General features: G+C 40.1%; 1 protein-coding gene across 1 annotated transcript in view; it reads right to left on the bottom strand.

The window, feature by feature from the left end:
• SESTD1 (SEC14 and spectrin domain containing 1) overlaps positions 1–14,215 on the bottom strand; it is a 54,807-nt gene extending 40,592 nt beyond the window's left edge. Inside the window, exons 1-2 of the mRNA XM_084289258.1 lie at positions 14,070–14,215; positions 638–717 (exon numbers count right to left, since the gene is read on the bottom strand). Coding sequence (XP_084145384.1) covers positions 638–692 — 55 coding nt within the window. The 5' untranslated portion in view covers positions 693–717; positions 14,070–14,215. The remainder of the gene's footprint in view (positions 1–637; positions 718–14,069) is intronic.
• Positions 14,216–14,674: the final 459 nt, after the last annotated feature.

Genomic DNA, 14,674 nt, shown 5'->3' with positions numbered 1-14,674 from the left:
GACATTCAAACACCAACAACTAAGACAGTTATCTGTAACAGCATGGAAATCAGGAAAAGAATACAATTCATCATTTCAAGCATTCCCTTTTGTTTTTATTTTGCTTGTGGAGATGAGAAAGTTACATTTAATCCAAGACTCAAGAAGTTAGAATACATAAAAGAACAGTCATTTCAACCTTGCCTGAATTAACTAGGTGGTAAGAAAATCAAAGTGTGGCAATGCCTGGCTAATTCTGCTTCCATCTACATTGGAAAAACGACAAGGATGACAAGGAAGGAAAAGTTTTCTAAAGGAAATCCTGAAACTAACCACCTGCATTTTTAACACCACTTACAAAACAAGAAGTATTATTCTTGGACATCTGCTAAATTATCATTCTTTTACTTATGTGCTGCAACTTCATGACATCAGCTTCATGGAGTTGAGTTACAGGCTACAGTGTAAACAAGTGCTAAATGCCAACTACAATAGCTTGGCTACTAGATAATAAATGTACACAGATGCTTTTGAAATATGACAATGTGCTGGCCTATAATTCATTTCCATTACAAACATCCAATAAATAGAAGAAAGCAAACTAAAAATCCCATCCATATAATGCAGAAAGGAACAGATTGAGGAAAACGAACTGTACCTGAAAGAAATGCCAATTTTTTCTTCAGAATGGGTAATATTACTGACGCTTCCATTCTACTGCAGCTAATTTCCACAGCTCTGAAACACAACAAATTGAAGTCACCAAGCAGGGAAAATCAATTGCAACATTTCACCAGAAAGCACACTGGCCAAAGCACTTTTATACTCTTCTGAAGAAAGTACAGAACACCAAAATCACAAATCAGGTCATTACACGTAATAAATTCAAAGCACTGTAAAAAACAAGGAAAAAATAAATATCTACATGAAAAATGCATAAGATTATAAACAAGTATATCTTCCTCCTCCTCATAAAAAAAAATAAAGAAATCAAAATGAAATCTCAACGAAGGATACAGAAATAATTCACATAAAAGCCTTATTTCCCCAACTCCACTAAAGTACAATTAATTTACACGTAAATCATCTTTTTGCTCTATCATTCAGATATAGAAAGTGTGAATAAGATTGGTACTCTCACCCACTTTTGGGTAGTCTACCTTAAATTACCATGTATATTATCATTAAACACCTTATGCCACTGTCACTAGCGTGCCATTAGAACGTCTTCAATTAAAGCAAAAACATCCAACAGCCAAAATGAGCAAGTCTAGCCTACAAATGGAAACGCTTCTGCTCTTTTTGTCTCCAATTCCCTTCTTACCTTCATCTCATTTCCATTGTGTTATAAATCACTTTTTGTTGTGATTATTCCTCAGTGTTTTATTGGCTATCAGCAGCATGCCAGAACTACAAGCTCCTCTTCTAGCCCACACAAAGCATCAACTGCCACCTTCCCCTAAGTATCTCTGAGTTCATGCTTGTTTTTACTACATATATGTCCTATTGCACTATGCAGCACCATGTACAGTGCTTTCCTGGTAACAAACTTACTTCATCCAGCTTTCATCATTCATACCCTCCCCCATTACCCCTGCACCAAGATCAGCATCACAATTTTCAGATTCATTTGTTCTTCCCAATTAGACAAACTTTCTTTAGAGAAGCATATAAAGACAACTCTTCCTGACACAACTGAAAATGCAGTTGTGAAATAATTAAGACAACTTGCTCACATCCCCAAGAAAATCACTAAAGCACACTGTTTCTTTAGAAATTGGTTTGATGCTCAAACACTACTTTCCACCCCCCCTCTATTTTAAGTGTCACAAAAATGACACGCAAGTTCATGAAATTTATTTGTAGTTAAAAGCACAGAGAAACATTTCATTTACTAGGCATAAACTAGTTATTAGTGTATTGAGTTTACTGGTTTTCATAAAAATCTCAGTGCTGAAGTAAACAGATACATTTTGTTGTGGCAACATATAACCAAAATTATATAGAATAACTATATTACAAGTGACTCCTACTGATGATTGTTTGTTAAGCAGTTGCATGAAATTTTAAGTTTCAGTGACACAGAGACAATTGAAACTATCAATAACCCAATACAGGTCATTGAGTAAGCTAAGCAGCTGAAGGAAGTAGAGCAGGAGCGAACTCTGAACATTAGGATACAATATTAACTTAGACAGACTAGGTAGAGTAAGTTCACAGAAATAGAAGGATGAATTTTGACACATACTGACTAGGGTCCTCGCCATGCCAAAAACTGCAGCCTGAACACTAGTAAATGACAAACTGCAAAAGAGCAGAAATTTTTAGGAAAAAGAAGATGATGAAGAAAAAAAAAGTATCTTTAAGAATAAAAATGGTAAATGAGAAACAACTTTAAAAAAACTAAATCTGCATTTTTTCAAACATGCCAGAGATGGTGACGAGTACCCAAAAAGATACATGTATGTTTTAGACAGGACTCTTGACTGAGTGGCTTTTAATCACCTTGGATGAATGATATATGGGCTCCACATATCACTGACTCCATGGCAGCTCCACCAACCTCCACTAAGTCTGGATCTATGTCTGGGAAGGTACACTCCAGTCCACAAGTCACAACAGACAAAAGGCTAGGATATGATCACCAAGATGTAGCATCAGATTAGCTTTTTGTTGCTAACATTCAAACTGGCAGGCCATACTGCTTCTTGGATAAAATGATGCCAAAAATATTTCAGGTGGCATTCACTATGCCAAGAAAAACTGTCCATTATTTTGTCAATTTACACTTTCCCAGTATTTGATAACCCTGACAATTTACTACTTTATATGTTTCTACGTATATATCTGTATTTGAAGATTAAAATTGCTGCCATATATGTTGTCAGACTCTTTTCTTTCTGTACTTGTGCCATGCACTTAGTTTCACTCTACCCCAAGCAAAACAGCACTCCTACAGTAACATGCAAGCACAACAACAAATGACTGTCACTGCGCATCTTTATCACACGACTTCCATCCTGAAAGAATGACCACCCACTCCTTATAACACAAATAAAGAAAAAATATTTACCATCTCATAGTGCACAGTAGCACAATGCAATTATCTTGCACCTGAATTCCACGCCAGCCCTACAGAGAATAAGAACTACAGACATTCATCTAGGCAGCAATTGACAAACAGCATGCTGACTTTCTTCCCTAGCTTTTTAAGGAAACATGAAAGCCATGGAAGAGAGACCTAAGAAAAGAAACACAACGCTGATCAAGGAGAAAACTTCACTAATACTTTATTTCCATACATTTCTCATGATGTTCCCACTGAGATAGTATTGAAAGTGTGACTGTTATTTTACATTAACTCCTACTGTGTAGCTCACGATCACCACCCCAGTGGGGAAGATTGTCTTTTTGCTATAGCTGAAAGGATAAAACAAGACCCAGAGCTCCTAAGCATTTCCGATTTCAAACATACAAAATTAACTCAATCCTTACAAGATTAAGTTCATTTCCATCTCAAACCAGAAGGAAAAGAAAAATACACCAAACCATGTACAGGCACAGGGCTTCAGACTGAGACCTGAAGCTTGCTGGGCAATTCTGTATTTATGTATACAAATAACATTTTTCCTTGGAAAAGGAACAGGTAAGAGAATCAAGACTGTAAGTAATCTAGTGGAAGCGGGGGAAAAAAAAAAAAAAAACCTCAAACGGAACACCCAAGGCAAAATACATTAGTTATTTTTTGTTAAAGCAATAAGCTTCATTGCAAACAGAAAGAAGCCAAATGACTGTTTTTATCAGGAAACAAAAATATCTCAAGAACTTTTTACTCTACCTCCCTATTTTAATGTGTAAAGATTCACAATGTTCATTCCATCCCTTAATTCAAAATCTCCATATTTAAGTGTCTTTTTCATCAATTACATAACACATTTTGCACATTACAGAAAGAAAAAAAAACAAGTTCTGGCTCTTTCAGGAAACTGAGTCTCAAGACAGCTTGCACTTTAAACAATTACTCAGACAAGCATCCTATTAAAGCTTCCTGTATGATTCAGGCAAAAAATTGTGGGCTATTTGTTGCATAAAATAGCAAACTCAAGAATGACTCAAGCAGACATTTTTGCCTCTCCACTACAACCATGCTCAAACCATGCTGTGTGAGTGATTTAGCTTTGACACTATTCATTTTTCTTTCTTAACATGTGGAACACACACCTGGTAATGATTTTTCCTTTTTTTTTTCCCAAGAGGGATTTCAAACTTATTACAAATGGCTCTGTATTATAATCAACAAAGAAGGCAAATTTGCACACTCACACTTCAGAATTTCCATACTTTCACATATAAACAAAAGCTTGCATCAGCTTAGTGAATTTAGGGAACACATTACTTTGCTGTTGTAAAAACACAGATTTATTTCATATTCAAGTGCTGCTTGGTATTCTGCCACAATAGTGGTACTGTCCACAGATTAAAATAGCTCATTTGTTCAGCATTTCCTGGAACCAAAGGAAGTATTTTGTTCACTGAGAGTGGAGGGAGGTGAGTCAGAGCTATGATAATTTCAATTTCAAACACCTAGCCTTTGTTCCAGAACCTCTGGAAGTTTTCAATTACCCCTCTTCTGTGAGAGCTCTGATTTGTTCTATCTAGAAGAGAGCTCTCTTCTAGAAGACTACAGAAAACTACCACAACAAGCCAGATAAAAACCTCCAGAACTAACGTTTACTGTCTCTCACTATTCTTAGCCCATGAGAGAATCTCAGGTTGAATTAAAACTAAATGCCATTTTTCTACTGGAAAGTGAAACAGTTTCAAGAGAGTTGTCATCTACTTTCCACTGGCAGCTGTCAAAGGTATTATTTTTTTTAAAGTATGATGTTAAAAAAAAAAGTATATTTAGTACTATTAAAAAAAGTCTTTAACGTATTTGGAAGAAGACAAAATGGCAGTCTTAAACTGACCATCAAGCTTTTTATTTAGTATGATGAATGAATGATGTGATGCTCAGTATTGTAACGCTGTCTAGCTGAAAGCTGCAGACCCCCTGCCTACTTTAAAAATTAAAAGAAAATTAAAAATAAATAATTAAAAAGGGATTTGGACTCAGAGAAAAAAGCTAGAGGAAAAACCAGAGCACTGAAGAGAACAGATTTCACTTGCAAAAAGACAAGTGCTTTAAGAGGCTGCATTTTACCACTCCAAAACAAAGACTAACTTTTATAATCCTTCATTATACAGATATGAAACGAGTTAAAGAGATTAAATCCATTTGCTCAAGGTCAGAAACAATCTAGAGTGCTGTATAGGCATACCTATACCTCCCTTCTACGTGGCATATGGTATTTTAATTGGCTAAGTTATAAAACTTGTGTACACAGGAAACGTGCTAAAAATAAAAGAAACACACCAAAGAATCTCACTGAACTTGTTTAGAATGACCTGGGCTTTCAAGTTTTTAAATCAATACACGAATGTTCAACTCCAACAACATATTTGTTCATTTTTAGATTTCTATGGAAATACAGCAAGATTAAATCCAGACAATATCTGTATTTAAGACCTAAACATTTGAAAGGTGTTCCAGCGGAAGAGAAGAAAAGAAGAGAAATCTCTTCCCGTCACCCCGCAAAGCATAAACTAATTCTACCTGAGAATAAAATTCTCTTGAAGACATACTTGAATTAAATAGATATAGTTTAGGGGTAGGAAAAAGGACTGGAGTGACACTAAGTTGTCAATATAGAACATAAAAATGCAAACTATTTTAGGCTGCACTCCAATGTGAAATCAAATCACGACTAGGCAGACTGCATTTCCTGTCATTTCTAAGCTCTGGAAAGACTGTAAATTACTTTTTTTTTTTTTAAATTTAAGGCAGTTTGAAATTCTAAAAATTCTTTTAAAAAATTGAAACAAATTCACAAAAAGGACCTACAATAAAAACTGTGTGTTAAAGTGTGTAATTCTGATGAAGAATATTGTTTGCTCTGCATATATCTTCAATCTTCTACAATAAAACTAATCAAATAAGAACCAATAATCAGACACTGTTTAAAATGATTTTAAAAAAGTCTACTAAAGAGAGAGGGCAGATGATGCTGAAGGTCTTGCACCAACCTGATGACTGGAAGTAAGATGCCCTGAGGATGCTAGAGCAAACCTGACTCTGCAATTAACATATTTTCTTTCTATGCAATCCAATGGGAACCACTGGTAAAAACATCAACAATCAAGATGAATTCAGGATCACAAAAAATTAATACACACACAATTACTCAGAGTTGTTAGAACTGAAATGTTCAGCATAGTACACAGAGCAAGATCCTTAAATGGGTTAGTCTGTTCATGAGTATCTACTGCAAGTTTCAAAGAACTGGTAATTTCATTATTTTCTCTTCACGTATCAGACAATGCAACGTGGCTGGTCTGCTAAACAGGACCAAAACTAAGAAAAAAATCTGGTTCCCATTCCTTGTTCTGCTATGAAATATACATATGGCTTTCAGCAAGTCATTTATCCTTTAGTCTTCATTTAATCTCCCCATCTGTAAAATGGAGATGTTATACATTAGTTCCCTTTTTACAAGAGTATTGTGATGTTTAATTCATTAACGTTTTGCAGACTTGGGAGATTATAAGGAGTTTCATAGATTTGCCTATAAATAACCAAGGAGCAGATGGGCAGCTACATTCAAAACTGTAGCAGCTTGCAAGTCCAAGCACAAACAATAGCACAAATAACAATAGATATTCTGAAGTACTGCAAAAAAAAAAGCCTCAATCATATAGGGAGGTGTATTTTTTTTTTTTTTTTAAATCAACTTCAGAATCGCAGGCCTTCAAAATTAACAGCTTCATTCCCTGAAACCAGCATGCAAGTTCTTTCAGACATTAACTTCAACCCACAAAGTATTAGCCCAAACAACCTGGATAAGTGGATAAGATTTTAAAAGAAAGTTCATCCATTCAACACAAACCTCATGTGCGAGAGAGAAAACTGAGTATCACAATCATCTACACAGATTATTATTCCACCTTCCTTGAAAGTTATGGGCAAGACAACATCGTAAGTGGCAAAAAGACGAGAAGGACAAAGTATCTCCAGCACTGATACCTCAGGGAAATTTGAGAACACTAAACCTACCCAAGGAGTTAGAGAAGACTGTAAACATTCATTTGTTACCTTTGTCTCTAATTAAAGAGCACACAGAACTGGGTCACTCAGCTGGACAGTTTCAAATTCACCATAAAACCTGGTAGATGAACATCAGCTTAGGTACTCAAATGCAGGTAACTAGCATATTAGGAGCAACTACTTATTTATTTTTAAGTGTCAGAGTCTTTTAAGGTCTCAGAAAAACTTGCATTTCGGAATAATTTTTGTTTCCAACCATTTTGTTCAGTCATAAAATGATTATTCTTCTTGACCAAATCAGAGGAAAAGAGAAGGCATACTAAAATTTTACATTGTGCCTGATTTTCAAATTGTACCGAAAGAAAATACTCCCAATCTTCCACAAACTGTTAATTCACACTAAGGGGTTAAAAAATAAAAACTATAGACTCAGATTTCATCAGTATTTAAACGTATTTACTTTGAAAGCAAAACACAATCATACAATGCCAGTTACATTACAAACACGCAATTAGTACTTTAACTCAACAACTCGTGACAGCAGATGAATGCCAATTGAAAAACATGCCCAACTTTTGTTTAAATTTGTGTTAATAGTTTGCCAAGCCATCAAAAAGCACATTGTCGCAGACATATCAAATGTACTGGGAACGAGTACTCAATTTCTCCTGCCCCATTTTCATCTGGACATTGAAGTCCTAACTTACACACTTCTTCAATTAACTACAGCTAGCAACAAAATTTAGAAGAGCTGCATGTAACAACTACTTCCTCTATTTAATCCATCTTCAATATTCATTTCCCACCCTCTTCCTCCCCCTCAACATTCTGTGAGCAGTGAAATGAACGATGAGTGGCAAAAAGAAGTGATGAGCAATTTAATGAATGGTGAGCAAGCAAATGGAGAACAAGTGAGTAAGAGCAGCTATGCAATCTGAGAAGAGGTGCTCCTAAGTTTTAACTTTGATCTCTGTCAACCATTCGTTTCACAGAATGAGAGCTTTTTCTCAGACTTGGAGGAAGTGTCAGAGAGAAAGAAGAGGAAGAGCACAAACAATTTAACAAGCAACCCACAGTTAGGACACAGGGTACCTATACCTCAGTCATCTCACAGAATAAGGGCAAGCACAGGACTATGCAGCCTGGTGTTTACCTTTCTGTAGAACTCCATAGCTTGCTCTTTTAGGATGTTTCCCCAAGCAGCAAAAGACTCTGGTCTACCTTATTTCCTCCCTTGCAACAGGCAGCCAATGCAGCAGAAGCTGCCGTCATCTGGAACAGTCCCAACTCACTTCAGAGCACCATAGAATAAGCGAAGTGAGACAATTTGGGGGATGGCTTCTTCCATTCCTTCCTACTTCCCAATATGTCAGTTGAAATGTTATGTTCAAAGCATAGCACAAACATTTTTTTCCTCCCTCATGACACTTCGTTAATTACCATAAAAAACACAGGTTCAGCTCTTACAATGTTACTTAGTTGGAAACCATGTGGAAACGTGACAGAAATCATATAGATTGTAAACTCCCACATAGAGATGGTTTGAATTTCAGGTTGTATAAGAAATAAATCATAGAATAATAGAACAAACTGACAGACTCCTCTAGCTCCCTCTACTGAAAAAGAGAAAAACAAACCAACAGCCATAAAAGCTTGCATGAAAGAGCTGGCCAAAACAAACCCCTTATCACAAGTTATTTAAAGAACTGGCCAAAACCAGTTAGTGATGAAAGATCAGAGAGCTCTTATGCCTTCAGTACTTTATAAAGCTAACTAAATAGACAGTAGGAGGAAAGGGATTGGACAATACCATAAACAGCTGTATCAAAAGACAAAGTCAAAAGACAAACAGCTGCACTGATGAGTGCAACTGTTGGCAGTCTAGAGCAAATGAAAAATAACTTTTCTCTGGGGGTGCCAGATTAGAACTTCTTGTTCCTTTTATAACATTTATGCAAGAAAACAATCTAGTTCTACAACTTCATAACAATACACATACTTGGCATTGGTTACAAGTACGTGCAGCTCAGGCCCTCAGAATCACTTCTCAGCCCAGTATAATGTCACTGCAATTACATGGAAGCAAAAAGAAATGCTCTTCTAAACTGAAAGCCAGATAGAGTCTGGGGCAGGGGCCAAGGGGTTGTTTGAGAGGAAAGTCGAGTGGGGAACACAGACATAAGCAGAGCAGACAAAAGCAGTTAGCCTTTTTAGGTGGAGAAAACTGAGCCTAAACAGAAAGAAAAGAAATGAGAGGCTAATAAAGAGACTGTTTACACATCTCTAAAACTTCACATTTGATATCTGATAAACAAAGTTACTAGCTCCAAAATAAATCTGCATGTGGGCCTCAAAGCACCATGAATAATTTCCTCTGTATTTACAAATAATATATATGGGAGTGGCCTCCTTCCTCAAGCCCCACTGCACAGCACAGAAGGTAGACACAATGAAGATAATTAAAATCCCTGCGTAAGGAATAAATAAATAATTTGAGAACTTTGCTAATCTTAACCAAACATGAAAGTAAAATAGACAATTGAAATATTCCAGAGCTGGGCCATAAATAGCTTCCATGCACATTTGTAAGTTACAAAATATTCAAGAACTACAGATTCATTGCTATACAAAATAACTGTGCTGGCCTTAAGTTACTGTGTGAAAGAAATAAATCTTAAATCTTTCCTTAAGTTGAACAGTTATCTTCAATTTTGTTCTCATATGAAGAATCCTGAATGTTCCAGCTCCATACCACAAGAGAACCTGGCCACAGCAACCACCTGCAGTAACCGCAGCACCTCTCTTCCATTCCTTCACAATAAAACATACAGTATTCCACCATCATAAACAGATGGTCACACATTTCAGAGAATATGAAAACCAAGCTCAAAACTGCTACCTGAAGCATAGATGTAACAAGTATCTGTGTAAAACACACGAACTAGGGCTGAATTAGAACATATCATGAAAGAATTTGAGAATACTATGCTAGCATAGGGAAAAACTGACAAGAGTATGAGTATACATTAAGTGTATACTGATTAGAAACTATTGTTTTCATCAACACACAATAACATATAAGCCACAGCACCATTCATCTATGTATTTGATGTTATTTCTGACCCTCTCCCTTAAGAATGTCCATTTATTTTGGTTCAGCCATACAGGCAATTTAATGACCAAAACAGTATGTTAACATCAAATCCATTTATCCTACGCTTCCAGTGCCTTTTTTTGCCTTATTTTGTCTGGTCTATATTTATCCTTTAATGATACCTTTCTAAGAACACATCTCAAAGTCAACTCTGCCAACACATGAGAACACAGAGTTTGTCTCTGCATTCTCATGTGCCTACTACATCTATCTCCCTTGAGACTACATCTATCTCCTTTTGCTGCTGCAAAGCCCTAAGTCATACCTTCAACACCTCTTAACTATTGTAATTTCCTTAACAGGTTATGTCCTAGCATTCCAAACTTCAGCTTGTCCAAAAATGCTGCAGCTTGTCTTCTCTCTTAGAAACAGGAAAACAACACTCTATATTCACTTTTACTTGTTTCCTGTCGAGTTTAGTGTCTCCCATAAGGATAACTTCACTTCAAGATCTCTCATTCTCATTTAGTCTAAGACTAAGAAGTCTTGCCAGAGGGTTATTCTACTTGCTCAAGTCTCTTATTTTTCTTCTGTACACAGGCTTATCATTAGCAGAGCAGCAACAATTTATCTTGATGCTTTTAGAACTCCTGTCCTTACTCTCACCCACAATCACAGCTCTCTTTAGAATCCAGGTATCTCCATTCTCTTGAGTAAGCATCCTCTACATTTGAGAGCACTGCTCTGAAACACTAACACTATGAGACAATACACAAATTGCACTACTTTATAATGCCAAAGACGAACTGCGAGCATAACTTCAGTATCTGAAGTTTCGGTTTAGTTATATCAGGTTTTAAAGATTTTAAAACATCACAAGATGAAAAAACAAGTAGCTAAGTTAAACACAAAAGTAACAGCTTAAAAAGAAGTTCGTGCAACACCAGCTGCAAAGAGTTTTCAACACAGCATATTCATCAGCTTCATAAGACCCAAGTAAGTCACATGAAGTTTTTAACAATCTACTTTTCAGAACAGATTGATCTCTCTTACCGTTGGTACTGGAATACACCACTTTCTGTAGGTGTTAAAGTTTGAGCTCCAGATCCTGGATACTGCAAGTTTAAGTTTAAAAAAATACATTTTTATTTGACCATATTTTTCAACATGAATCCTGAAACTAAAATTTTATTTCCTTTGGGACTGAAAACAAGGGTTTATTAGGAAGTTATGTGATAAGGAAAACAACTTCTCCACTACACATTCACAAATATTTATAAGATAGGCATCCGACTTCAGTAGGACAGCAGGAATCCCATGTTTTCTACCAAAACATATGGTAGACATCAACATTGTTTATAATTAGCAGGCAATGCTCCTGAGGCAGCACCGGAAGCAGTGGGAAAGCCACAAGAACCAGAATCCCTGCAGCACGCTTTCTAGCGGAGGTATTCTACACAATGTTTTAGGCAAAAGGAGAACAGTGTTGTTGTTGTTGTTTTTTTTGTGAAAAGAAGATGGATGTATTCTGACAAATTAAGTTAACTAACACTAAAAAAGTAAATTAGAAATTGAACTCAAGATATAGTCCCTCTACGTACTAGAAAATGCAGAATTAAGAGATCAGCATTAAATGAAAAACCTCAGCAAATGCTTCAAGACTTACATGAAATGTTGCAGCCATGATCCAACTCCACCCAACAATAAAATCCAACAACTCAGATCTGTGTTTATTGTATCACAGGTGAAGCCAATACGTTGAACACATTTCACAGGTATTTACTCAGCTGCAGCAGTCATTACAGCACTCTCTCAAAACAAGTTTTAAGTTCATAAAGAGAGATATTACCAGAAATTTGCCAGTCAGGCAAATACACCAGAACGATGGACAGAAGGCAATAGTACACACCCATAGATCAGGAACAATAATATCAATAGTAAGCGCTCAAGACAGCTTGAGCAAAGATGCTGGGGAAGACCTGTGCCACTGCTAGATCCTTGTGCAGGCTTTGCCTGCTTTATCAGGAGCTGCCTACTATAAGTGTGCCTTATTTCCCCAAGGAGTCATTATCACTCAGGGGATAAAATTATTCCTCTTCACACTCTACTCCTAAAAACTTTGCCAGTCATATAGCATCATCATCATGAGTAAGGTCACCACTGACAGATTTAGTATCTTCCGTAAGTACCTCCCATTCCCCTCCCTCTCAAGCAGCAGCAAACTGACACTGACCTGAAATTTACCTTACCCCTGCTGCTGGAAAACAGCGATCAACACCAAAACCATGTGCATTTCCCTTCTTAGTGTAAGCTTTACTGAGCAATATGATTCCAAAACTAATTGGGAATTAGAGCCTATGATGCAAGGAGACATCAGGGTACTGTTTCTTATAAGACACTCGAAGTTTTCTTAATTTCCATTTCTTGGAACAGCAATGTTACAGATCATCTAAACTGAATAAAACATCAACTGTGTTACTTTAAGAAAAACAGTTGGCTAAGATGATTTCACGGGATTCTTCAAGATGCAACAGCTTATGCTATAAAGAATTGTGCAAACCCCCCAGAGCCATCACTAGAAGCAACACTGTAATCATCTCTAGTTCTGTTTGTTTTGCTCTTCCTCACAAAACAAAGCACAAGCAGCAGGCCTCTCTGACCAAGCTTCAGTTCTACTCTGTGGTCCACCTTCCCCCTTCCATCATTATTAAGTTTGTGTTTGGCATGGACAATGTCACTAGAACTATAAAGAGACATACATTCAGAAAAATTAGAGCCCTTATTAGCACACAAGTTCATCCCCATAGCTGTCCCGTAATGTAATCGGGGTATTTGTTATTTACTATGCACTGAACCTTATCAGGTATCACTGAACAGGGAAGGGGAAAAAGCAGTGCTTCCTTGCGACAGTGAATTTTAATGAGGGAACAGAGTCAGCATCCAATCGTTAGGACAATGCAGACACCGCAGTGCTAAGAAGGCAGCAGACCAGTATTTCCTTTGGGATGAAGATGAAAGACCAAATGACGAGAGCATCTATTAACACCAATCCGTGTAAGTACTGCCAGTTTTGCTTACTGAGAGGAAGAAAGAAATTCATGAAGCACAGAGCCACACTGCAGCAATCCATACAAGTCTTAAACAGTTGCTTCCACGCAGTGACACACTGTTTAAGAGCACTTCAGAGCATCTCCTGCCCACAACCGTCTGCCGGAAAGGCTCTGTTAGCGGGTATCAAGAGACGCTACGGTTACGGAGAGAGAAAAGGAAAAATCGCTAGACAATAGACTTGCCAAAAACCCAAAGAAACGGCAGCCACGGCTCTGAGCAGCCCCTGCTTTGGCCGTGAATCACCTCTCCCGACCAGGCAGCGCTTCCACGCCGAGGCAGCGCCCGGGCCGCGGCTCCCGGGGCGAGCCCAAAGGGCGGCCAAGGCGGCTCCCGACGGAGCCCCCCGGAGCCCGAGGCCGGCAGGGGGCCGCCGCCCTGCGGCGCCCGCACAAAGGCGGTGGTCCCCCGGGAGCCCCCCCAACCCCACGCACCCCCACCCCGCCGCCGGGGCGAACAATGCCCGGACCTGTTGCGGTTCCCCCGGCCGGAGACCCGCGAGGGGCCAGGGAAGCGAGCGGCCAGGCAGCCCGAGGAGGCGGCACCGCGCGGGGAGGCCGGGCGCGCACTGCCCCCGGCCACCGCCGCCGGGCCCGGCCGCCGCCGCTCGGTGCCCGGCAGGGCCGCGAGGCAGCCGGCCAGCCGCCGCCGCCGCCCGGGGAACAAAGCGCGGCCTGGCCGCGGGGCCTGCGCCGCGCTCGGGACTGCGGCGGGGGAAGAGCCCCCGCCCGGGCGCCTACTCACCGGGCTGCGGCGCTCCGGGGGCCCGGCCGGGCTGGAGGCCGGCGGCAGGGCGGACGCGGGGCGGAGCCGGGACCCACCCGCCCGCTCCGGCCGGGCTCGCAGCGCCTCGCTGGCCCGGCGGCGGCCCCCGGCGAGGGGCGGGCGGCTCCGACCCCTCCCCTGCCAGCAAGGAGACGGCGGCTTGCCGGGGCCGCCCCCGCGCCGCTGCAGCCCCCGCCTGCGGGGCGCGGAGCCGCCCGCCCCTGCCTCGTTCTTTCCCTGCCTCCTTCTTTCCCTCCCTCCGAGCCGCTGCGCGGGTCCCGGCCCGTCCGAGAGCCGGCGAGAAGCCCCACCCCGCCCCGGCAGCAGACAATGCGCGGCCGCCGCCCCGCTAGGAGGTGCCGAGCGCCGGCCCCGGCCCTTCGCGGCCGGCTGAGGGGACCCGGCACCCTGCGGTAAACGAGGTGCCGCCCGTTTCTCGTTAATTACTGAGGGCCCCTGTAAGGAGCCAGCCTGCGGGCGGCGTGTTGGACGCCAGCTGATCGGGGTGACCGCAGGTGAGAAGTGGTCTTTGATAACGGCGTGGGCAGAGCCGTTATCTGCTACCTCCACCTGTTGTGACCTTT

This window comes from Netta rufina (genome assembly GCF_964035555.1).
Source record: "Netta rufina genome assembly, chromosome: 6".
Lineage (NCBI taxonomy): Eukaryota > Metazoa > Chordata > Aves > Anseriformes > Anatidae > Netta > Netta rufina.
This window is presented reverse-complemented; position numbering and strand designations above follow the sequence as displayed.